Source organism: Haemaphysalis longicornis, unplaced genomic scaffold, assembly GCF_048455015.1.
Source record: "Haemaphysalis longicornis isolate Haplotype H1 unplaced genomic scaffold, Haemaphysalis longicornis Haplotype H1 scaffold_1, whole genome shotgun sequence".
In the NCBI taxonomy this organism is placed as follows: Eukaryota; Metazoa; Arthropoda; class Arachnida; order Ixodida; family Ixodidae; genus Haemaphysalis; species Haemaphysalis longicornis.
Genome location: NW_027526203.1, coordinates 61,698,094 through 61,724,542, shown reverse-complemented (window position 1 = coordinate 61,724,542; position 26,449 = coordinate 61,698,094). Strand labels below are relative to the sequence as shown.

The following is a 26,449-nucleotide window of genomic DNA, read 5'->3' as shown; positions in this document are numbered from 1 at the left end:
TAATTTCTAAGTGAATAAAGCATCGTTTGTATCCGGACAAGCACTGGGGGCACTATAAAACACGAAATCTTCCGAATAAAACCAACTTGCATTTTCTCTTCATGGCTCCTTTAAGCGTTTGTTTACACTTGTTTCGGTTGTCGTAAAATGTCCAAGCACTCCGGTACTACGCCGGCAGATCAGCAGGCGAGCCGACGCTGAGCAGACGACTCAGCTCTTTGCCGGAAGTGCGTGAAAAAGCCGCTGAATAGCAGGATGTCTAGCTCATAACGAACATCTGGGAATCGATGACATACGAAGATGGCGGCGTCCAAAAACACGAAGGGAAGGGTGAGAAAAAGTGACAAACTTTGCAACAAAAGTGTGAGCTTTTCGCTGCGCGTAAAAGAGTAATACTTGGTACAGATGACGTTGACGACCCAATCTAACGATTGCGCTAGTTCATTTAGTGTGCTCAAAATGCCTTTCAGGGCCCCTTTAGCCGAAAAAGAGAAAATGAATATGGACAAACTTTCACATTTTGCGCTGCAGTGATGAGTCATGGGCAGGAGTGGCGTCTTATCGGCAAGCGCTAAGAAGTGGCTATCAGTGCGTTAATAACTGCACATTAGCATTGAAGTGATGCGACCAAAAGGAACCAGAAGTCCCACCTACAATCGGCCAGTCACGTTCCTTCACGGTGGCTTAGCTGATGATGATGATGGCGGTTGGATTTTTTTGGCACAAGGCCAGCTGGGGCAAAGAGCGCCAAACAAAACTAGATACCACACACACACAAAAAAAAAACCAAACCTGCGAGCCATAATAACAGTAAAATCAACTAAAGGCAATGGTGATGGCTGGTGTATAGGGCCACTTTTGATTATGCATGATAGGAAGCGAGGTCCAAAAGCTTTAACATTTGACAAATACTTCACAATGAATTTGAAAGCAGCCATGGCATTGTCACAGAAAAACAACCATCGGTGGGGGGGAATGTGTTGTCTGTAGAGTTGGGGAAAGTGTCTGTGCCGTGTTGTGACGGGTGCATGCATGCAATTAGGATGTGGACTACGGACAGGCCCTTCCCACACCTGCCACACGGGGGTCTTGGAGACCCAGTGAGCAGGTGTGCGCACATCCCATGTGTGTGGCCTATCCGCAATCTAGCCAAGGCAACGTACAACACTAAGGGAGTCCGTGTACACAATGGACTTTGGAATTTCTTGTTGGACAATGAGATATAAAACCATTAGGATACCGTATGCTTCTGCCGTGAAAATACTTTTCTGGACGTTCGTGGTTTTAAAACACGAAAGTTCTGTCCATGCGCAGCAAAAGACACAGCGGTAGCACTCTTTGATGAGTCACTATAAAATTCTGCACACCGGTACTTACCCTGCAGAAACAAGAAATGCTGCAGAATCGCAATTCTTGGTGCTCTGTTCTTATCAAGCTGCATAAACACAGGTCACACGACACAGGGGGGAGATTTCATGGTGGCCTAAAATCAGTGATAAGTGTCTTGTGAATGTCCAAAACTGGGACCTTGAGTCCAGAGGCTTCCTCTCTTACCCTAAGTGAAAAGGGCAGAGAAATGGAAGGACGATTTAAAAACAGTTGTGAGGAATTATTATTTATGGTGGAATTAAAACGGTGGTTAGTCACGGCCATGATTTTTGAGGTATACAGCAAGTCCATGTACATCCACTGCTGATGCAGGGAACACTTATTGCACTTGACGTACAGGCTCTGGACTGGGCTAGTGCGAAAAGCGCCACACGCAAGGCAGAGCTCCAGATGCAGCACTGGGTCGAGCATTTTTAGGACCGTTTTTGTTGCAGACCCGGGCCATAAACGACACTTCCATAGTCCAATCGAGACCCCACCCGGCCGGTAAAAGTACGTAACAGTAGTTGCTTGTCCGTTCCAAAGGACTGGTGTGACAGGATTTTAATTTTGACCGCTTTTAGGCATTTACGTTTGAAAGTTTTAACGTGAGGGATGAATGCAAGTTTTTCATCCATCACTACAACTAAAACTTGTGGTCCTTTCTACCCGGAATCAAAATTCCATTTAAAGTAATGTCTGGTTCCAGATGAATACCATGCTTCCTGAAGAAGACAACACAAGTGCTTTTTAGATGCGAAGCATCTTTTGCTCTTAGCTCCGTCGTCCGTCCATTCGCACCTCTCCCCCTACACTATAAAAAAAGAAATAGATAGCGGCGCCCGGTTTCGATTCCACAACTCTCTGGCCGCAACGGGAGGTGCATGGCGCTCTTCCCACTGTGCTACAAAACCGGGACAGGAGCAAGTGCTACCAACACGCCTCATGTCCTTCACTCATTCAAACTACGTCGAGAAGCTACTGATACAACGAAGGCACGCGAAGCTGAACGTCACCGAAAACGACGAGCTGAAAACTTTAGAGGAGGATGTTGAATTTCCTGTGGGAAAGCTGTGGCGGGAAGCGCCACGCACCTTGCAGCTCAACCAGAGAAGAGGATGGAGAGGGCGGGCAGCGGGGTAGGAGCGTGAGCACGCAATAAAGAAAGACGAGAACCAGGAGGTGTTCGATCAGGTAACGCCGGTGTCGGTCTCTTCGCTGTCTCTACATTTCTTTGTCTCTACATGGGGGTTCACACTACGTTACCATTCGTGCTCCGATAAATGAAACAACGTACCGGCAACACAATGGAACCTACACGGAACCCCTATGATGCTTCACTTCCTCCTCATGGCTCCACACGGGAAGATGGTGTAATTTTTTTCTGGATTGAGTTTAAAACCATTCTTGTCTGCACAGGTAGAAAGGTTTTTGACACTGAGCTGGACTTTACGTTCACAGACTGACATATTACATGAATTAAAAGATATCTGGACGTCGTGTGCATACGTCGAATAAGAAATTGTAGGCGGGAATGCCTTCTCAAGAGTTCATATGAAGAGAGTGCAGCTTAGAACTCCACCTCGCAGGAGTCATTTTCTTGTACGTGTACCCTTGATAATGCACTACCGCCTCTTACATAAAATGTTCTCTTAGACATGTAACTAGCAAGGGTGTTTAATATATGGCCTGAAACACCAAATGAGTTCAGGTTACTGAGGATCCCTCAATGCCAAGCAGTGTCATACGCCTTCTCAAGGTTGAAAAACAATGTCGCACAAAATGTTTATGAATGGAAGTATCCTTTATGTATGACTCAAGGGTAACGAGTTGGTTATTCATGGATCACCCCACCCTGATACGAACCTGGCAGCTCTCGAGGAGACCACTGTATTCTAAAAAGTACATGAGCTCCCTTTTTACCACCTTCTCGAGAAGCTTCCGCCTCCTTTAGGAAAGCAGTCACCATAGCCTCCCCCCAAGATCTGGGAATGCGCCCCGTAAGCCATATTTTGTTGTATAGGTGTAGAAGTGTTTCAAGAGTGTGAGGTGTTTCATGGTGTATGTGATGTCGTCTGCACCTGGAGGTGAGGGCTTACAAGTTCTGAGAGACATATCCAGCTCATGAAATCAAAAGGGGGTGTTATAAGACAAGGTTGCCTCATTATTATCTCGCAAGGACTTCTTTCTGAAGGTGTGCAGAACTGGACATGTGTCGGAAGCGTCGTGCAAGTGTGCTAGCCTGGTTTTCGAGTGTGCCCCCTGTGTTGCTAACCAGGGGCAGGCCGTGTGTCTGTTGTCCTTTACGTTTGCGTATCTGTGCCCAAACCTTGCGTGTGTCTGTGTACAGTTAAACCTGGATGTAATGAAGTTGACAAAAGGTCGCAAGTTCAGTGGCTCCGATGGCCACCGTTTGTGCTTTCTCACCCACCACCTATAAACACTTCGCCACGGTTGGCTACAGCTTACGTTTGGAGGCTCGGGCTCCGCGGTGTCGCCAATACCGTAACCAAGATTACTCAAGGTGCCCGTGCACGGGGTGGCCTAGTTTAGTGGCCGCCAACCACACAAACCAGAATAGGAGGGAGTGAGGACTAGCAATAAAAAAAAAACCCTGCAGTGAAAGTGTTAGCGAACCAAATTTGTATTTTTTGTTTGTGGCCCCATAAAGTCTCCGTTGGCTCCACAAGCTGGGCCTTATAAGAGCTAGATCTGTTCATGGCCCGGTTTCCAAGATGAACCGGCTTTGGCCGCGCACATGAAAATAATCTCTGGCCAGTTGGCGAGGCTGAAAAGGGGTGGGATGTTTTAGGCCGGGGCGCAGGTTCAGCTCAACCTATACTGCGGCCCAAAACAGTGTGCATGTACAGTGGTGCTAATAAAATAGGAATGCGGACTGCAGGTATAGAACCAGATGTCGGGCCTTTCTGAAAATTGGTGCTACAAGCGCAACGGCTTTCGCATACAGTTAGCATCAGCTGCAGCACAACAACATCACTGGCACTGACCTCCTCAAGCCCGCTGGGCCGAGAGTGCCGCCAGAAATGAGGGACGACTGGTGTGGTTGAGGCTTCTTTGTGCGAGGCATTTTCCTTTGGGAGCGGAGCCCGCTGCAGCAGCAGATGTTGGGCACGAACACGCAGGCACACTCGCCGGGACCCGGCTGTTATGAGAAAAAAGGGCAAGGGGACGAATGTCGCAAAAAACAGCAGGCTATCACTGGACAGAAGGTATTTCTGCGGCTTCAGGGTAGCGCATTTGACCTCCTGTGCTCAAACTTGGATTAACCCGTTCAGACACTGTGAACAACACTGAGCATTCTATAGTGAAACTAAGATTGCACCATCCAGTTCTTACCAGCTGCAGCACCTTCTTTGCTATATAACCATAACGAAGTCTCGATGCCGTGCTTTTGAATCACAGTGACGACAAACATCACCTAGCCTGCTCGAGTTACTTAGTGCCGGCTACTTATTCTCTTAACTGAGGTCCATATTTCCCACTTCGTCACACATTCAAGCTGACCTGAAGTTGACAAGGCTGTCCTTCAATCCTTTCTTTTTTTTCAGGATGACTAACTGCTCTAATAAATTGTTAGAAGAAAAAAATAGCACCAAAATAACACTAGGACTGTGCTGAATTTCCAACAGAGAGAGAGAGAGAGAGATAAACTTTATTTTGAGGAAGTGTCTCGAGGAGAATCGAAGTCCGAATGGTGGCAGGTAACGGGCCGAAGGCCCGCCTCCTCCTGGACGTCTTCTCCTTGGCTTAGGTTGGTGGTCCCGTGGTGGCCATAGGCTGGCGCCTTCTGGCGACCTCTTCCGCCCTCTTGACCAGGCGGACCTGTAGGTCCGGGTCGGGGCTGCGAAGCGAGGCCTCCCACCTCTCCTCAGAGGGTATTTCGGGGAAGGGGTCCTGGGGGCATGCCCACATAATGTGGGCCAGGTTGGCATGGGCGCCACATAAGGGGCATGCCGAGGTTGGATAGAGGCTGGGGTGGACATGGGTCATGGTCGCCGGATTGGGAAAGACTCCCGTCTGGAGTTGGCGCCAGACGTGGCTTTGCTCTAATGTCAGGGATTTGTCCGCCCGAGGATAGATCCAGCGGGAGAGAAGGTAGTAGGTGGTAATATCGTGAAAACCGATCAGACGGTCCCGCGCGGACCGGGCTCCGTGGTAAGGATACGGGTTCGGCCCTGTCCGGATAGTAAATCCTCGGGCTAGGTCATGGGCCACCTCGTTTCCCTCGAGCCCAGAATGCGCGAGCCGTTGGGGATATACGACCAGCGGCAAAATTTTGGAGAGCAGTTTTAGAATCGGTAATGATCGTTGCGGGTGTGGGGGTGAGTGAAAGGGCGAGCGCTATTGCTGCCTCTTCCGCCGGTTCTGGGATGGGCGTCCGGACTGTTATAGAATCGAGAATGCTGGTGTTGGGGTAATTTTGTACGGCGATTGCGGCGAAAGCCTCCTTGTGTCTGTACTCTGCCGCGTCGACGTACACGACTTACGGATCATTTTTATACTTCTTGTGCAGGGCGCGGGCTCGTTGTTTCCTGCGCTCGGAGTGGTACGTGGAGTGCATGTTGCGGGGAAGCGGTTTGGCTACAATATGAGAGTGAATACTAGGGGGAACTGTTTTCGCGTCCTGATATAGTGTGTGATATCCTATTCCTAGTTTGCTGAGTATGTATCTCCCTGTGGGTGTGCGAGCGAGACGTTCGTACTGTCCCATTAGGTGGACTTGAACTAGTTCGCTGGCCTTGCTGTGAAGGCCTAACCCTTCCAGTTTGGCAGTGGACGTGCCGGGGGGAAGACGTAATGCTGCCTTGTAGGCGCGTCTAATGAGGACATCAATTTTGTTGGTTTCGGCAGCTGTTAGTTTAAGGTATGGAATCTAGTAAAGTATTCTGCTCACGACGAAGGCTTGGATTAGGCGAACCCTGTTCTGCTCGGTCAAACCTGAGTTCCTATTGGTGACCCTTTTGAGCAAACCAATGGTTTGGTTTATGTGCCGTTCTATTGTTTGGATAAATTTGTGATTTAGTCTAGTGGATTGTATGTGCAGCCCTAGGACTTTGACGGCCGGGACCTCCGGGATCTCTCTACCTTCAATATGGAGTTTGATGCTGGAGTGAAGCCGTTTTTTCTGGTTCGGGGGAATAACAAGTAGCTCAGACTTTGCCGGAGAGCAGGCCAAACCCGCTCTCCTGGCCTCCTCCACCACTACCTCTATGCCTCTTTGCAGTGTTTCTTCAATGTTCGCATCACTCCCCTGGTTCATCCAGAGGGTAATATCGTCTGCGTAGAGGCTGTGGTACAGGTAGGGGATCCGTGCTAATTTCTTCGGCATGTCTATGATTGCAAGGTTAAAGAGTAATGGTGACAGTACGGCTCCTTGCGGAGTGCCACGACTGCCTAGCGGGAATGTATCTGAGACAAGGCTGTCTAGATGTATGGCGGCTGTCCGGTTTGACAAAAAGTCCCTGATGTAATTGTCGGTTCTCTCACCCGGATTGATCGATCCCAGACCCGACATTATGGCCTCGTGCGAGACGTTGTCAAATGCTTTTGTCAGGTCCAGGGCCAGTATCACCGATGTGTCTAGGCCGGTGGATTTCCAACAGGCTTTATGGCGAATGAACAAACTGTGCTACCTGTGACTCGTCACTCATCTGCACGTGCGTAGAAATTTTAGTTCTTTTTCCATCAAGGTGGTGGAGGCCAGTTTCAGCTTCAGTTTATTTGCATTTCTTACAAAGCACAAAGAATATGCAGGGAGAGGGGACAGAAAGCTGATGCTATATCAGCTTGACGGGGTCCCATCTCGCCTTACAAGGCAGTGAGCTAGGCAGAGTGCAGCTCTTAATGGAATGAAAAACACTTTGTTTGGTAGAGTAACAGACTGTGGAACGTTAATGAAAACAGCAATGATAGAAAACATCAACTACAGGAATGCAGAAAAAAAAACACGATAACTTGCATTTTTCTAAAAAAAAACAATTACTGCAGTGACACAATTTAGGAGAGAAAGAAAGAAATCAAGTATGCAAAAAAAAGAAAAATCAAGTAGCCCAAAATATTGAAACATAAGACAACACTATAATGTACGAAATACGAACCGTGTCATGTTCAACGAGAAATAATGTGACAGCAGCCTACGACAGCAGCCTACATACCTCACCAAGCGACAAATTTCCTTCCGATTTCACAACTTGACGTGATTGCCGTGTTCTGCACCTCCTAAAATGCGCTGGAGGCGAGATACGTGGAAGGCTTCTTGGCAAGCCATGGTTTAAACTGTAAGGACTGTTCGCAAGACTTTCAGAGCACTTCCATCACGAGGAAGTGCGCAACACGGCTGTCACGTGAAATTGTGGAATCGGAACAAATTTTAATGCTTGTTAAGGCAGGCGTCAACATGGCCTCTATCACCTTGTCTGAAAAAGAACTAAATTCCTACGTATGCACAGATGAGTCGCTGGTTGCACAATTATCTATATATTCTGGTTCATTCGCAGTAAAGCCAGCTGAAAGTACAGTGCAGTCCTTGTCTTCTCTCTGTCTCTTTTTTTGTGATTTTTTTTGTTCGCTCATGTACCAACACGCCCAGTTTTCCACGTTATTTCAAACTGCAGCGTGCCAGTTACTGCTTTCATGATTGGTGAAACCAACTGCTTCAAGAAAGGGTACGTTCCCTCAATTTCAGGCTGGATGGGTAACATAGAACTCCATTATAATACACTTATTTGTTACTAGATCGTTTCCAAAGCAGTCATATGCTAGAACCTGTTCTGCAAGGATTACAGCAGCTAGGAACCAAGTGTAAGTTCCAAGGTATGGTTTCAAGCTAAGATTTCCACCGTACGGGTCATAAAAGCAGCTAAAAGCACCGGGTTGAAATGCATTGCGTGTACTCTGCAAGTAGTAGAAAGGCAATGCATGCCTAACAAGACATGGAAACCAATGAAGCTGAATGTAGGCCCGAATACGACTTAAACGTCCAGGGCATCGTGTGTGCACTTTTTAATGAAAAAGTAAAATATGGTAAAAGCCTTAGTCTTTTTTATTTGGTTCAGCTTTCTATTGGTTGATGTGCTTAGTAGCTTTAGGCAAAATAATAACTTGCACACGAAATGCAGAGCGGTGTATTTACGGATAAAAACTGCTCATAAGAAGTCAATATAAAACTTGGGGCGATGGTACTGCTATTGTGAACGACTTCGCTAATTAACATAATAACGTCAGTTCTCAAGTTATGGTAAGAAGGGTGGGTGTTGATAGTAGACAACAAAAATTGACGGCATACATAACAAGTCAAGCTCTACAAACCAGGACATGGTAATAAAAACGAAGAAAAGTGTCGATACCACAGTCAACAGTCGGTCAACCAATGCTCCAAAGTTTGAGATTTCAAATTCTTTGATTACAGGCCTCGGTAGTTACCTCAAGTCCGCGACTATACAAGGGCGGAAAGACAAGTTTATTACGTCGTATCGCGGTTACACAATGTACGCAGTTCGTTCGGTAACTACACGAATGTGTAGTGAAGACCATTACCACCGGCGAGGAGTGCTTTCCCGTCTTCGTCTAGGAACAAAAGACCGCAGAAAGGCGAAGGGTAGTGGGACGGGCTAGTCACGGGTGAAGTATTTCGCAAATTCGCTTGTAAGTCCACTCCTGTTACAAGAAGACTGGGCTGCAAAGCGGATTTCAGCCCTACTAACGGTGAGTTCTACTAATAGGTTCGGACTGTGAATAGGGTTGCCACCTGCCCGGTTTTGGACCGGCCCGCCCGGTATTTTAAACAGCAGGCCGGTTGACCGTTCCTACTCAAAACTGGCCGTCACTGGCCGGTTTTTCGGCCCTCGTGCCTCGATGATGTCCGTTGCGGCGTTTTATAGGCTCCGGAACGATCGCCGGGTGGCGCTGTACTCTCCCCTCCGCTACCCTCCGCGGGAGTAGGCGGCGGCTGTGGCGGCGGCGGCCACCGCTTCGGCATGTGTTTTTTTCGCTGCGCGCGTGCTGCATTTATCGCGTTAGGAAGAGGGCTGGGTAAAATTTTCTTTCGACTTATAAAACCGTACGCGTCAGCACATGTCCAGAAAGTTCGGTTTAAACGTAGACTATATAGCGAGTTCATTTTTGTCGGGGTTTGTCTTGTCGTCTGCTACAGACGCGCCGTCTGCTACCAGCCGCTCGACCCGCAGACTGCCCCGACGATTTCAAGGGGGGAAGCGCGTTGTTCGGCGGTCGTCGGTTGCTGTGCAGCTTGTCACAGCGTAGTTTTCTCTTGTTTGTTGCTTCCTTCGCGTGTTCGCGCTTCGGACATTCGGATTTTATGGACTGCAGCAACACTGAGGCTTGCAAGAAATGTAAGATAAACGTGATTGATATATGGTTAATAGGTTATTTCTTACTCTTGAAACAATCAGCTGCATCTTATAAAAACGCATCAAAAAGACAGACTAATTAAGGAGTGCGCTACACAGCTCCGCATTTCCATTTAAGTTGTCCCTGATGGAATTTTTGTTTGCAATGTTTGTCACCCGCTTGGAGTACAACTATGGGTTAGAGTGACGATTCGCGTGACGGTTCGCGGAAACAACAGAACAGCTTGTGGTGTATAACTTTTAATTACTATTAGGACGCAGAATTTGGTGTAAAACTCTTTTAATTACCAGTATTTGTAAATGTGGGAGAAACAAAAAAAAACGAACAACACGCAGTCCCGTCGAAAACACAAATTATAATAAGAATGAACTGAGCTACTACAGCCAGTCAAATTGCTAGAAACTATTTTTCTTTTCACCCATTGTTGCGACCGGGCGGGGGCACCCTATCCGAGCTCCGTGGCCTCCGACATACGAGTGGTAGCGTGTATGAAGCGAGCGGCCAGCCGCTGTTGCAGCCGTGAAGAAGTCCAGAAGCCGTAGGCTAACGTAACTGTTTACTTCATAGCGAAAGGTGAGCCGAAGCCAAAGAACAATGCCCCGACGGGCGAGGTTACAATACAGGACTCGAGCAGAGCGACAACATCGATTCGCTGCTCTAACAGGAATGGTTTACAACGCTTGGGCAGCTCTATTTATACCCAAAAGCGACAACGGTCAAACGCAACAGGCTGGAACACGCCGCGAACGTCACAGACACACACAACACTCTTTCCAGAGTTCGTAAGCCGTTCATAGCCTCGGGCACGTTGAGTCCGAGAGAGGGGAGAGAGGAGGACTCCGTTGCGATCGACGGTGCCTCGGTGTCCTTGAAGAGCGTGGAGACGAGCCTTGCAGGCAGCCGCCGAAGTTTTGCCGAGAGCAAAGCGTCTGACGCGGCTTTGTCGCAACTTGTTGCCGACATGGTGGCGCGTGTTTTCAAAGGCGCACGAGTGGCTTCGCCGCACAGCCGAGGAGTGATGCGGGGAAGTACTGCAGCGCTGGCCGATTCGTAACAGCTTCTCCGCCGGGGGTCCGAGATCCCGATGGATAAGGGTCTGCAACCGTTGTCCGGAGGGATGCTGTCGAAGTGAAGTGTTCGGCAGACGCTCGACTCCAGGCCTTGGCTGTACGACACCGTGCTGGAGCTTCACCGGGCGTGTCACTGGACGAGTAGTGGCTCCCCAAGAACGTCTCTGGCGTGGTCAGGCAAGCAACAGAACAACACAGGAAGACACAACCCCGTCGCCGGCAAGTGCGAAGACAAATCCACACTGAAGATCTACCAGGCTTATAGTTGCGAAAAAGTACGCGAATAACTAACTACTCTAGTTATATTTTTGCCCATCAGTACAAAAGAGAAGTGACAAACTTGAAAGGTGACATTTCGCGTGATTGGAAATGTCCCACACACAAAAAGAAATGTGATCGTAAAGGGCGAAACCTGCGTCAGGGAAAACAATGAACTTGAGAAAGTCAGGCGTCTACAGGCCACTTCTCGCGCTGAGAGCCGCGATTTGAGCTCTCGTCATTGCTCCGAGCCTTCCCATTTGTACTGCACTTTAGGTGCACCCGTTCTCTGAAAGAGACTGCTGCGACCGCGTGAAAGAACAACGGTCGTCTTGTTCGACAAAGATCGAGCGCGCGGAGGAGCGAGCGAGATTTTCCAGCGTTCGAACGTAAGGCGCGCACTCCTTCCTGGAGGCGGCGTTCCCTTAGCGCGATGTGAGCTCCAGCTTTGCCCCTCGGCGTGCCCGCACTGAAACACGCGCCGCAAGTACCCGCGGAAGTTTTCGCTATCTCCTCGTTGCTCGCCTTTGTACGAACGCGTTCGGCAAGCAAACGCCGGAACGCGTATGCGTTCTCTCCTCTAGGCCGGTCGGTTTCCGACTTCGGCTCAGCCACAGGCGACACCGGAACCTCAACTAGCTCAGCCGATGTTGGCCTATCGTCGGGAGCGTCAGCTGGGACTGAAACGGGCACGACGAGCTCTTTAGACACCTGGTAGTTCCCCACAGTCACTACCTCGTCGTCCCTCGCGCTTTCAGCGACAGCCTCGGCACGCGAAGACCGAAGCGTGTTCCCGTTCTTCTTCCTCACTGCCAGAACTACACTACAACCAGGCTGCCCTGTCTCGAAAGACGGCTCAGCCGCCCCAGACACCTGAATCTCTACGAGCTCGGCTGGCCGTTGCTCGAGGTCAGCTACCTGAGCTGGTGGCAGGACGGAATCGGCTTGCTCAGTGCCGAGATCGTCATGACTCCCAACTGAACCGTGCAAACCGTTTGCTGCCTCGGCTGCAGGCTTTGCCACCACATCGCTCGTTTCTGTGCTACCGTCCGAAGGAACAACCTCCGTTTCGGCGGACTCGTGTTGCCTTTCGGTAGCGTCATCGTTTACGCATTCCTGCGAAACGTCGCTATCTCGCGAAGTGTTCACGTTCAAGTCGGTAGCCGTTCCCAAGGCCTCCCGCGAATTTGACCCGTCCCATGGAGGAAAGAAAAGCTTTTTTTTTCCTCCATGGACCCGTCCGAACACTCCGCCGAGATCTCCAAAACAAACGCCGGCACATTATCGCACTCAGTGGACACGCACTGCCCTCTGCCGCCTCTGCCGACAGTCTGAGCTAATGCGCCGTCGTTATCTCTCTCAGCAACCTTGCCGCGCTGTTGGGCCGCAACCGTCGCCTCCGACTCGCGCTCCCGAGCGTCTGCTACTGGCAGCGCTGGCACGATGCTTTCCTCGACAACGAGGTCTTTTTCGAGCAACAATTCTAACTCGGGCTTCACTTCTTCCTGCTCGAGTTGAATTTCATGCTCTAGGTACTTGTTCTCCCGTTGGAGTCTCTCTCTTTCGAGCCTCTTTCTTACCCGTCGGATTTGCCTGAGCTCGAGGTCGTACCCTCGCATGATTTCCTCGTGTTCCTGCTCTCGTTTTCTTTCCTCGCGTTCGTCCTCTGCAGCCAGACGTTTAGCCTCTGCCTCGGCGGCCTGACGTTTCGCGGTCTCCCTGCCATTGATCAGCTCAATGCATTCCGACAGCTCCTCATCGTCAGCCCCGACAGCGAGTATAGCCTGTATCAGCTCTGGCTTTCTCATCGCGTCGGTAACATCCAAGCGCAACTCTTTTGCAAGCTCCAACAACTGCGGTTTTTTCAACGCCTTCAAATTCATGGCTGGTCTAGAGTACTGCTTTCCCACTGCTCCAAAAATGTTTTGCGCGAATAACCCACGCGGCAAAAACACACGCCCTACCAGCTATCCTCAGAAGCCTGGTAAAACTCAGTGAAGAAAAGTCCCGCACTCACCCTTGACCGCCGTGAATTCTGCGAAGTCCGAAGCCGCCTTGACGTCCGTGGTGTTGGGTCTCGCACCGCTGGCTTCAGGTTTTACGAAGTTGCCATCCGACCGCTGCCAACCAGTTGTTGCGACCGTGAAGGCCGACTGCAGCCGGGAAGAGGTCCAGAGCTGTTGGCCAACGTAACTGTTTACTTCATAGCGAGAGGTGAGCCGAAGCCAAAGAACAATGCCCCGACGGGCGAGGTTACAATACAGGACTCAAGCAGAGCGACAACATCGATTCGCTGCTCTAACAGGAATGGTTTACAACGCTTAGGCAGTTCTATTTATACCCAAAAGCGACAACGGTCAAACGCAACAGGCTGGAACACGCCGCGAATGTCACAGACACACACAACACTCTTTCCAGAGTTCGTAAGCCGTTCATAGCCTCGGGCACGTTGAGTCCGAGAGAGGGGAGAGAGGAGGACTCCGTTGCGATCGACGGTGCCTCGGTGTCCTTGAAGAGCGTGGAGACGAGCCTTGCAGGCAGCCGCCGAAGTTTTGCCGAGAGCAAAGCGTCTGACGCGGCTTTGTCGCAACTTGTTGCCGACATGGTGGCGCGTGTTTTCAAAGGCGCACGAGTGGCTTCGCCGCACAGCCGAGGAGTGATGCGGGGAAGTACTGCGGCGCAGGCCGATTCGTAACACCATGCAAAATGTTAACCTATGGTGCCATATATGGACGATATCGAACGGCACCAGCTAAACAAATCACAAGTTAGTTTGTTATAGCGGAAAACGATCATTGGCAGCACGCATTAAAAAAAAATAGAGGGGAGGACTCGTTAGAACACTAGTTGGCATTTTCAAATCTGGGAAATGTAAACTAAAAGTGCACACATACAAACAAAAATGGGCGAGCTTATTTCACCTTTCGAACCACAGTGATACATGCTTACCGTCTTTCCTTTTGGCGCGCTTTCGCCGGGAATTCGTAGAATTTAGCGGATGGATTATTTTCTTTCGCCTTCTTGTTAATGTCGTGGCAGCTGACCATGCAACAATATGAGGGGTTTGCTTGGCTTTCAGTTTTACCACCTTATACATCGCGAAACGACTGCGGGATCCATTTGCGCCTTCCCCGACCGCTCGAAGTACCCGCCCCCCCTACTCCGCAATGCGAACAAAGCGACCGCCGGCTGCACGAGCCACTTAAGCCAGCACGTACAAAGGGCGGCGGGAACGCCCCTCACTCCCCCGAAACGAAAAGGGCGCCGCTTCGCGATAGAATCAGCGCTGCCCTCGCCCGGCAAACTTTAGCTTCGCCTCCTTATAAGCGTCAGTTCAATAACTAAGAAGATACATATATTTGGCGACGTGCTGCGCAAAGATACGGGAGCCCACAAAATACGCGGGCGAGCACGCTGCCTGAGATGGAGGGGGACCTAAGGGAGGAAGAAGACAACGAAATGCGGCCGCCACGGTCAGCAATTGCGGTTACTTTTAAGTGAAGCACATACAAAGCAATAACCGAGCTCTCAATCACTTTCAGTACAAACGTTATGTTGATTTCTCTCTCAGAAAATGCTGCAATAAATGGCACGACACGGTCAGAAACATAGAACTTCTTTTCAACATAAAAATAAACATTCTATATACCACGCCCCCCTCACCATCCCCCCCCCCCTTCCCGAAGGGCCGGTTTTTTTTTTGGGGGGGGAAAGGTACTGGTAACCCTAACTGTGAAGAGAACAAACCGAGGCCTCAGCACCGTTGGGTAGCCGCACAGGCCACGAAACAACGAACGCTTGAGGATTACGAATATTAAAATACGCTCACCTAAATCGGTGTCATTCCAACAGTAAGCACCCACAATAAAACCGATGCCGTAGGGTGGCCGTAGGTTGTGAGAAGCTCCGTATCCGTTGGCTGGATCGGGCACCAAAGGACCAAAGCAGAGCAAAGCGCGCGCTGCACTGCGCGGCTCCGTTTGAAAACCTCGTCAACCTCGTCAACCTTGTTTTGTTGCTGCGCACGCGCAACAAGCGACAAAAACGTTTTCGGGGGTTCCAAACAATAAACCGTGCACCACCATACACAAAATTATAATTTGTTTGCTGTTTTTTGCAGGCTTACAATAGCAATATTTGTGCAGGATAGTAAAAAAAATACTCTACTGACTGTATGATAGCGGCCTCAACCCAAATGCATTGCTAAAATCTGAAATGCAATCGGATAGCGCGTACGGCATAGAGGAAGAAAAAGTTAGGAGACGGCATGACGTCACGCAGCTAGCCTTCGCAAGCCCAGCTCCGTTGAAGCCGCTCCCTCCGCTGTTTCTCTTTCTCAAGCCGCCGAAGTCGGCCCAGCACGTGACCTCCATGGTCGGGTGGGCTGGCGGCGGCGGCGGTCTCCGACTCCGGCGCATCTCTCGTGTTTGGTTGGCGGTAGCTTTTCCCCGTCCTTCGTGCGGGCAAGAGTGCCGCGTATGTGCGAAAGACAAAAGCCGTGGGAAAAAAAAAACCAACATATAGCAGGCTTCGCGACAACGGGCAGCATAGTAGTTTCGAGCAGACAAAATTGAAGAGCTCGCGGCGGCGGCACGGTGGGGTCACGTGGTGCAGTGACGCCTGGGCCGACTTCGATTTTACTTTTTATGTATAGGCTTCACGTTTCTCCGGTAGCGCCGTCTTTTAACTTTTTCTTCCTCCATGCTGACGGGGCTGTTTCTTCCATCCTACTTCATCTGAAGAATCACGGAGTCGAGAGCAAGCACAGCCGGAGTCAAGCGAAGCATGCGGCCAATCCCTAGGCCAATCCCTAGGGGTATCCTGCCAAAATCATCATCAGAAGTGCTGCGGACGGGGCGACAGCAACGTACACGCCCTCCTCTTCGCAGCTTTGTCTTCTTCTCCTTCTTCGTCTTCAGCGGTTCCCCTATGGGAAAATGACGACGGTGGCGCATGCGCAGGTGGTGTGCGGCCGCCGAACCACCGCCGACGCCGCGGGACATATACCCCCGAGCATAAGACGCTCCGCATCTAAAAAACATCCATGGAACGTGTCACAACAGCACCTTCCGCGCACTGATTATCCGAAAGCGTCACTCGTCAGTTGACCGTACGGTACACGAAAGTGTTGCGGAGGTTGTAGGCGCAGAAAGCTACATGCAGGTGCGACGGCCGCAGCTAGGCTCCCCACCTGTAATGTAGGCGGCCAGCGACGGTCCGAATCAACGGCACATAGTTCCTTTCGGGCGCCGCGCAGCCAGGCCAGGCTGGCGGCGCAGGCGCGTTCTGCCAACCGTAGCCGCATTTCGCGGCCGCCCGCAGGCGCCACCCGTCGCGCACGTGCGCTTCGTGACGCCATGGTGTTTACATACAGGGAGGGGTCCATTGAAAGTAATACTGATAACCAAAGTTTGCCTTTTCGCGTTACATGCGTTCTATTCTCGCTGCGCTTGGAACGTTGACGGACCCCCCCCCCTCCCCCCTTCCCCCCCAAGAAAAAGGAAACGAAATGCACAGAAAAGTTTTACCCGTGCCTTTTTTAACCCATCCTCAAGAATAAAATGCCAAGACAAAAGCGAGGTTCAGTTTACAACACAAAGTAGAGTGGGCACGGCGAAACGGCTGGGACCATGTCGCTTGCCACGAAATTCTTCACTGTACAGGTCCTCCTGACAGTGATCGCCGGATCATCAACCGCAAGCGATGCGGGCCAAGGACCAGCAGCCATCAACGCCTCCTTCGACACGTGTCCGTCTGCACCGCTATCGTTCCCCGACAAGCTCTTCCCCACCCCTCTGCATGGTCTGCGCATGTTAGTGACGTCACCAATCGTCAACCCTATAAAGGACCCGCTCCAGTGCTTCTTCGGCAGTGGGCACGGCGAAACGGCTGGGACCATGTCGCTTACCACGAGAGAGAGAGAGAGAGAGAACAGTCTTTAATGAAAACTGGCGATGTCAGCCCAGCTAAGATGCCTGGCTTGCTACGCCAGATGAATGCGATGACGATGATAATTATAATGATGAAGAGGAATACATATGATTTTAACTAATTACAAAGTCTGATCAAGACTTGTGTCTTTTAGGTATGCCAATAAGGCTTTCGTTGCACGAGCTACACGTTTGGAAGAGTTCCAAGGACCTAATACGTTCCTCAGTTCTAGTTTTGCGGACAGCGGCCGGCCCAGGGACACTGCGAGAGACACTCTTTGTGTAGTAAAGCGCACACAGTCACATATTAGGTGTTGGAGGTCTTCACGCACACCACACTGTGGGCACAGAGGCGAGGAGGACTGATTGATTTTGTAGCAGTAGTATCGCGTGTAGGCGACGTTCAACCGCATGCGGTGCAGTACTGCTTCATCATGCTTGGATAGTCCTGGTGGCATCTTAAAATTACAATGCGGGTCAATAGAGTAGAGGGGCGCGTAATGGCGGGATGCGTCTGCCCAAAGCGATCACTGCATGCTCCATGCCACACTAGATGCAAGGGCTGAAGCATCTTTGCGAGAAAATGGCACCGGTATTTTTGATCCGCGTTGGTCATGCTCTTTGGATGCTGCAACGTCCGCCTTCACATTTCCAGTTATCCCGCAATGGGCAGGGAGCCCCTGAAGTGCTATTTGATGGTGCGCTTGCAGAGCTTGAAGATGTAAAGCTTGTACATCAAGCACAAGCTGATCTTTGGGGAAAGACGCGAGACATTGCAGTGCAGCCCGAAAGTCCGTGAAGATGGCCCACGCGCGTGCCGGCTGCTCTATGATGTGAGCCAAGGCCATCCGCAGAGCTGCAAGTTCGGCGGCCGTAGATGATGTTTTGTGGCTGAGCATGACACTGAGGGTGGTGCGGGACGAAGGTATCCACACTGCGACAGTGGATGATGTGGATGACACCGATCCATCAGTGTACAGATGTGTATGACCTCCGTATGTGTTGTACATATATTCAAGAGCAAAAAACCGTAGAGCGGCAGGTGGAAAATGCTCCTTGCGTGTAATTCCGGGCACCGTGGTCACTATTTTCATGGGCGGGAACATCCAGGGCGGGTAGAGATGAAGCGATGGCGGCTGGTAATGCTGCGGCAGGAAGTCGCACACTTCAGGGACTGAACTTGGCGCTAAAGGGTGGTCGCATTGCCTGGCCACAATACGCAGTCGCACGCGGAGAAGCTCCTGCGTGCCGAGAGCCAAGGGTGACAGACGTCGGCATTCCGTCAATGTTCCAACAGTAGATGTAGTTTTCGGAACACCAATGCAAGTCCTCAAGATCTATGCTTGCATGGACTCTAGAGCCTTGATAGTTCCTTTAGAAAGCGGGACCAAAATGGCGATGCTGTAGCGTATGAGGCCAACGCACAGCGCTTCGTAGAGCCGAAGGAGAGAGTTAACGGAGCAACCGCCGGGGTTTCTGGAGAGCATGCTGAATATACGGGCGATTGAGGTAAGCTTCTCCTTGAGATGGCGGACATGAGATGACCAGGTGAGTGACCTGTCGAATGTCACCCCCAGAAACCTATAGCTGGGAAGGTATGGGATGTCAGTGCCGCCAACAGTGAGCCGGTAGTGCGTGAGGTAAACGCCAACGCAGCACATTTGCTTGCCGAAATTTCCATTCCTCGGGCTGCCAAGAACGATACAATGGAGTTGATTGCTCGCTGCAGTCTCGACCGCAGCACACGTCTGTTTCGGCCAGAGCTCCATATGCAAATGTCGTCCGCGTACAAAGAGATTTCAACCGACTGCGGCAAGCATTTTTCCAGGCCTATAATGGAGATGTTGAACAGCGTGGGGCTTATCACCCCGCCCTGGGGAACACCTCGAGTCACTCTGTACAGTGCTGAGTCGCCGCTGTGTGTTGACATGTATACATACATATCGGAGAGATAGTCTGATAGCCATGCATACATGCGGCCTCCTATTCCTGAAGACTTCATCGCCGAGCGAATAGCATCATGCGCTACGCAGTCGTAGGCTGATTTGATGTCCAGGAACACGGCAATGATGATGTTCTGCCGATACTTAGCTTGTTTTATGCTGGTTGCAAGGGCAATGGCATTATCCGTGCACATGTGATGTGCACGCCCTTGATGTGCCCGCCAGGTAGTAACCTGGCGTCCGCCACAGCTAGCAGTCTCCTCCTGAAGAGGGTTTCTTTTTTTTTCTCAAAGAGCCTATTTTTAAAAATTTTTGAAAGTGTTCGCTCAAACACCCTGTATAGAAAAGCCTCTTTTTCTCTTTTCTACTTGTTTCCTGCCCTTGCGCATCGGGGGCCATGAGCGCAAATAAAGGCAATGGCAACTAGTGATTTGTTTAGCCTTTCCCGAGTCCCTTGGATGTGCCAAGACACGGGGAGGATTCTTTGTGGGTTTTTTTTTCATTCACCTGCATGCCATTGTAGTCGATCCTGTGGTCAGGCTTTTCCATAGTGTTCGGCCAATGCACTACGCTGTATGTCAGACTTGCAGACGTCGTTTTTGCTCTATCAGAGGTGTTCTGAGGAGTTCTGGGTTTCGCCCATGCAATCAGCAGGGCATTGGGCTAATGTACTATCGCGCCCAATTTGACTCGCAACAGCAGAGCGGCCGCCGCAGCTGCTCCACGGGAGGCGGTGGCGCCTTGCAGCGAAGCACTCGAGAAGTAAAGGGAGAAGGGGTCCACTCTTCCGATAATCATCAGCAACCCCCGAGAACTTGTTGCGTTTCGCGCTCCGAATGCGGTGCGCATGAAGCTGCCGCTGCCCGATGTAGCTCAGCTTGGCGCAGCCTTGCGACTCCAGAATTGTGGTAAGGCAAATATAGCGGCACAGTGGCCATCAGTGACGTAGCTAAAAGCATAATAGTGCATTTCGTACCGTGAGGCATTGTCAGAATTAGAGGCAGAAGCAGTAAATAAAAAATGTCGTTAGCCGGTGTTTCAGATATCTTTACTTGTGTGGAAGATTGAACGTTATTAATATTTAGCGACGCCCTATTATTGGCAAGCTTGAAGGCTTGCGCATAATAGCATTGCAGCCAATGATAAAACTTATCGCTGGCGATGCGGTAATCGGCCCCGAAAACTTCTGAGGTAACAATTTATACCACCGCAAAGGAAAGAAGCCAGCAATGCTGCACACGGAGGTTGCTGATTATCGGAAAAGCGGACCCCCTCTCTCTTTACCTCTCGAATGGTTTGCTGCAAGGCGCCACCGCCTCCCGGGGAGCAGCTGCGGCGGCCGCTCGCCTGTTGCAAGTCAAATTGGGCGCGATAGTACCGTATTTACACGATTATAAGTCGACTCGAATGTAGCTACCCCCCCCCCCCCCCCGAAATTGCATCTCTCTCTCGCTCTCTATCTCTATCTATCTCTCTCAGTAAAAAAACAGCTTACAAAGCAGCCCGTTTGAACGCTTCTGTGAACTTGCGCCTAGAGTTCTTCGGGCCCAGGGCACTCATGACAGACGGGATGATTCAGCACACCACAGAAGTGACACAAGCACGCGGCACCGCCGCTGCCCAGAAAATTCCTAGCAAAAATTCTGATACAAATTCTAATAGAAGTATTTCCTTATTGCCACTAATAGACCTATCAGTCGTAATTAGTTTATTAGGTCCATCAGTCTGCATTAGCCCATTAGATCTATCAGTCTGTATTAGTCTGTTAGATCTATCAGTCTGTATTAGTCTGTTAGATCTATCAGTCTGTATCAGTCTATTAGGTATATCAGTGTGTATTAGTCTATTAGACCTATCAGTGTGTATTAGTCTGGGAGGTGTATAGTGTACTAGCTCTATCAGAACCAGTGGCAAGTTTGAACAAAGCAATGAAGCATGAAAACACATTTTATGATCAGGGTACACAGGCAAATTCCTCTGGCTGACAGAAATCTGGCTGAATAATTTAACGATGCTCAAGTTCGTAACCTGATTAAGTACGAACGGATAAATTGCAACGCAAATCCATAAAATAGCTGCAGCGTGCAATCAAAAAAGCTAAAGTCAAACCTGTAATGTCCAGTCATAGGTACACATCGAGCCCATTATTGGCCCATTGAACACCATTCCCATTGGGATGCAACTTGAAACGGCATTCACTCTTCGGCAACACGCGATTAGAATGATCTCTTCGTCGTGAGGCATTCCCTTGAGAATGAACAAAGGGGTCCGAAGCGGCGAGGTGACGGGTCCAAGATGGGTCGCGCGGCGGCCTGGTTCATATTTGCCAAAGATATGCTGGCATTAGACACATCTTCAACTCTTCTCGATGACGCGATGCACACGTGTCTGATGAAAAATCACGCTACAGGCCATTTGCTTCTAGCCGTTGTCTTCCCGTACGTACACACATGCCACCCAGACTTTGATGTTTGTCGCCATATTGGCTACCAAAGACCGTCACCATGGCATGGCTTGGCTTGACTTCGTTGCAGTTTTTCCGGCTTAGATTTCTTGCTCTTCCTGCGGCCTCGCAGGCGCAGCACGTTTAGCGCTCTTAGCTCCCATCAGATCTCTTCCTGTTTGATAGCAGCACATTTTTTAGGAGCGAAAGTGAACAAAAAAATATTAACCAATTATTTTGCATCGTAATTTGGTTACAAATTTGCGGAGATTTACCAGTGAACAAAACGCTTCATAATACTATACCAAATAACAATTATTGCTTAAGGGCCTTCACTTCAACTATTTATCTTGTGATTTTCGGGAAAAAATAAAAATTCAAGAAATCACACTTTGTGGGTTCATTTTTATTAGTTTTTATTTAAACCAATACGTCTCCATTAGTTCGTATTAGACTCATAGCTCTTAAGTCAGTTAGCGGTCTATCAGGTCTATTTGCATTCGTAAAATAATACAAACTACAGTTAAACCTCGTTACAAGAGACATTCAAGGGAACCAAAAAACGTCTCTTGTAACCAAGGTCTCTTGTATGCAATGTTGCTAACATGACAAATATCGAAAAACCAACCAAACCGCTTTCATTCGAATGTCTCTTATAACCAAGTGTCTCGTGTAACAGTGTCTCTTGTAACGAGGTTTTACTATAATAGGTTCATTTGTATTAGACTAATACATCTTAAACATAAAATTTATAAAACTGCTACAAGTTTGTATAAGACTACTACACATCTTATACACCCAATACAAAAATGTATAAGACTAATACAAGTTTGTATCAGAATTTGTGCTAGGATCGTATCACAGAGAAGCTCTTCCGCCAACTACTAATACCCCCCTTACGGCGGCTCTTCCTTCAATGATTGATGCTCCCACACCAGCCGTACGCTTTGGGTGCACGCACTAGATGTTAAAAAAGAAAAGCTTTTGTATAAGCACAACGAATAAGCATGCGCTGTGGGTTGGGCGGGAAACGTTATTCCAAATCATAACACATTCGCTGCGAGATGACAACCATCAAAGCTACCGGCAGCGGCCACTCCAGTGCGATATCAATCCAAACAACATGGCGGGTGACGGAAGCGGCCGCTCGCGATTTCTTTTGATTAGCGAGTACGTTACTTAAATTCAAGAAGCGTTTTGTTCGACCCTAACAAACAAAATTAGTGCTAACGAATTTCTCGAATCAATGGCAGCAGCATCTGTGCAAGAAGGCCACTCCGTAACTGTGCGATTTTGAATCCGCAGGGCATACAGCTTCAAGCCAGCGCACCACGTGAACCACCGTGACGATCAAGCGCACGGGGCTGCGTTGTCTTCGGCCAACGCTTGTCCAACGCTGACATCACCCTGCCCCACGCCACGGACCACCATCTGCAAGCCGGCCAGACGCAACCTGGCGCTGCGGGCTGCAGCATATAAGTCCCGGCGATCTGCGCAGTTGTTCGCTTGGCAGCACCATCTGTGCAAGAAGGCCACTCCGTAACTGTGCGCTTTTGAATCCGCAGGTTAGTGTTTAGTTCTCCTTTGTGTTTTTTTTACCTCGTTATTGTTTCCGCACATTTGCTGCTGCCAAGATCTGTACATTGCATTTGTGATGAAGACTACTAACGCAGAGTTGGCACGTGAGGTTGACTTGCTTCGTCAGGAAGTGGAAGAAATGAAAAAGAGCCTTAGTATGATTAACGAAATTGGTGAAGCCATGAAAAACTGAACAGACGCGTCTAACCTCGGAAAACAAAGCACTGAAAAAAGGAAATGAGAAACTATCGAAAAGACTTGGCGAGACTGAGCAATACTCACGTGTCAATAACATTGAGATAAAAGGAGTCTCGTGTACCGAAAATGAGGACTGCACTGCAATCTTGCAAGCAATCGGTGAAAAAATCGGGTGCCCTGTCACGAGTGCTGACATCGATATTGTTCACCGCGTACCGGCTAAGGAAGGGGAAAATATGATTGCTCGGTTATGCTCTCGTGCTAAGAAGGCAGACTTCGTGGCCAAAGCTCGAAAAGCCCGCTTGACGACAACTGCACTCGGCTTTCCTCAGACGGAAGAAAAGAACGTTTTTGTCAACGAGCACCTCACGCCCAAGAACAAGCGTTTATTCGCTCAGGCGCTCGATCGGAAAAAGGAACACGAATGGAAATTCCTCTGGACCTCAAACTGCCGTATCAAGGCAAGAAAGGACGAGGACAGCCGAGTGCATGTCGTCACCAGCGTCCACGACCTGAGCGTCATTCACTGAACCGAGTGCTCTTGCAGCTCTGCGATCCGATGATAAATGGCCTGTTACTGCCCCGGTGAGCTTAAATCCCTGCTTAACGAAACCCGAGCAACTCATAAGTCGTTCATTCGCTTTAATGCCCGCAGTCTTTCAAAACATTTTGACGACATAATCGACTTCTTTACAACTGTAGATTATTGTTTCTCTGTCGTGTGTTTTTCAGAAACATGGCTAATTCCCACCGATGCAAATTTATATGCTATTCCCCGTTATAATTCTGAATTTAGCTTCCGCGAAAACAGTCGCTATGGCGGCTCTGCAATATTCATCCTTGATAAATACTCTCACATTTGCCGCCAAGACATTTCGTTCCATTGCGCTAACGTCGAGTCTGTGTGGTTAGAATTCGATCAATCTTTTCTGGAAACAAATCACCAAAGTACAATGGTCGGCACAATATATAGATCACCATCGTCCAACTACAGCGATTTCTGCTTACAACTTCAACAGATTTTAGACAAGCTAACCAGTGAAAACAAAAACATTTTGCTATTTGGTGATTTCAATATTGATACCACCGATCCAACTAGCTCTGGTTGTTCTAGCTATGTAAACTGCTACACAGGTTATGGTCTTGAGTCACTTATAACGGTACCCACAAGATGTTCGCTAACCGGCTCACAAACTACAATAGACCACGTACTATCTAATTTAACATCCGACTATTCTGCAGGTGTTGTTAGTATTTCAATAACTGATCATTATCCTACGTTTCTACTTTCGAAGTCCATCAGATCAGAGCCGACGCACAAGCAGATTAAGCATTCTTTCGACAACGGGAAGTTTATAGAGGCTGTTGCGCACACTGAATGGCAACCCGTTCTTTCCGAGTTAGACCCAATCATTGCCTTTGAAAAGTTCTCTAATACAAAGTTCGTACAAAGTTGCAACTTCTACCACTCATATCACGCGCCGGTACTCTGCACCAAGAAATCCATGGATAACCCGGGCCCTTTTGCGTAGTATCAATAAAAGACACAACCTGCATAAGAAATTAAAGCGTCAACCCTTCAACCTAACCTAAGGACACGTTTCACTAATTATTCTAGCATGCTTAACAGAGGCGAAGAAGGCTTATTTCGAAAAGGAAATCCTAAAATGTCAAGGCGATACTAGGAAAACTTGGGAACTAATCAAAACGTTTCTTAATCAGCCTACATCACAGCACTCTGTATCGAAAATTACTACACAGGCCGGTACGCTGACTGACTCAACTGACATCGCCAATGAATTTAATCGATCTTTTATTGGTACTGACGTGAGGTCCTCATCAACCTCTGGTACAGGATATACGGGCCCCTCTTCACTCGTACACTTGTTTTACCTTTTCCCGACTGACACGCAGGAAGTTATCACTACTATTTTAAACCTAAAAACGACGGGGCCTGGACTTGATGGAATACACCCCTTAAAAATGAAGGTTGTAGCCCATTATATTGCACCCGATTTATCTCACATAATAAACGGTTTATTTAAATTTGGCACATTTCCAGAGTCCCTGAAGCTCGGTAGGGTAACTCCAGTCTTCAAAAAAGGAAATCCTGAAACAGTCTCGAACTATCGTCCTATTTGTGTACTGCCGTTTTTTAGCAAGATAATCGAAAAATTGTAAGTCGGTTGTTAAGGTATCTCAATAAATTTAACATTCTAACACCGAATCAGTATGGCTTCTGCCCAGGATATTCCACTGAGCTATCTTTAATATCTCTTACCGACAATATAAAACGCCGAATTGATGCAGGTGACAATGTTGGAGCAGTTTTCATCGATTTCACAAAAGCGTTCGATACCATTTGTCATAATGAACTTTGCCAAAAACTTGAAAATATTGGAATCCGTGGTCCCGCCTTATCATTACTGCGCAGCTACTTAACTAACCGATCTCAAGTAGTCAAAATTAATGATTCTTTTTCACAACCACTCAGTACTAATAAAGGTGTCCCTCAGGGTTCTATTCTGGGCCCAATATTATTTTTAATATATATAAACGACCTGCCAGAATGTCTACGTTTTAGTAATTGCTTGCTATATGCTGACGATACAACCATCTATGCTTACAATAAATCGGCAAACGTAATAGTTGATCAATTAAATTATGATCTAAGCAACCTATCCCACTGGTGCGCAGAAAACAAACTTTGCATAAATCCAACAAAGACCCATTTTGTAATCTTTTATTCGCAGCTGCGCACAATTGAACTAACATCGCCGTTACGGTTACAAAACCATGTCATTCATCCCTCATCAGATGTGATGTTCCTAGGCTTGCTGCTGGACCAACACCTAAAATTCAATCTGCACACTAAACTGCCATCTAAAAAAATCGGTTTCGGGCTAAGGGTACTTATCAAATCACATCACTATTTTCCGCGTTACATTATGATCTCTTTTTATCACGCTTTCATTCATAGCCATTTGCAATACTGCGTGTCTACATGGGGTAACACATACGCCACTCATCTTGGGCATGTGCAACATTTACAAACCCAAGCGTTGCGGCTCATTACGTTTAGTTCTTTCATGGCTCATGCGAAACCGATATTTCCCAGCCTAAATATTTTGCCTGTGATAAATATTTTCCAGCAAAAGGTAACCACAGTGATTTACTGTGCTCGTGCCCAGGAAATATTTGACAGCCTAACAGCCACTGCTTTGCTTAATTACAATAACACGCGGTTTTCCGAAAATAACAATGTTTTAC

The 26,449-nt window shown here is 48.7% G+C and overlaps 1 protein-coding gene across 1 annotated transcript in view; it reads left to right on the top strand.

Annotated features, from left to right (window-relative positions):
* LOC144164329 (uncharacterized) overlaps positions 1-22,914 on the top strand; it is a 36,050-nt gene extending 13,136 nt beyond the window's left edge. The window contains exon 3 of the mRNA XM_077694835.1: positions 22,709-22,914. Within this exon, the coding sequence (XP_077550961.1) occupies positions 22,709-22,750 (42 nt within the window). The 3' untranslated portion in view covers positions 22,751-22,914. The remainder of the gene's footprint in view (positions 1-22,708) is intronic.
* Positions 22,915-26,449: the final 3,535 nt, after the last annotated feature.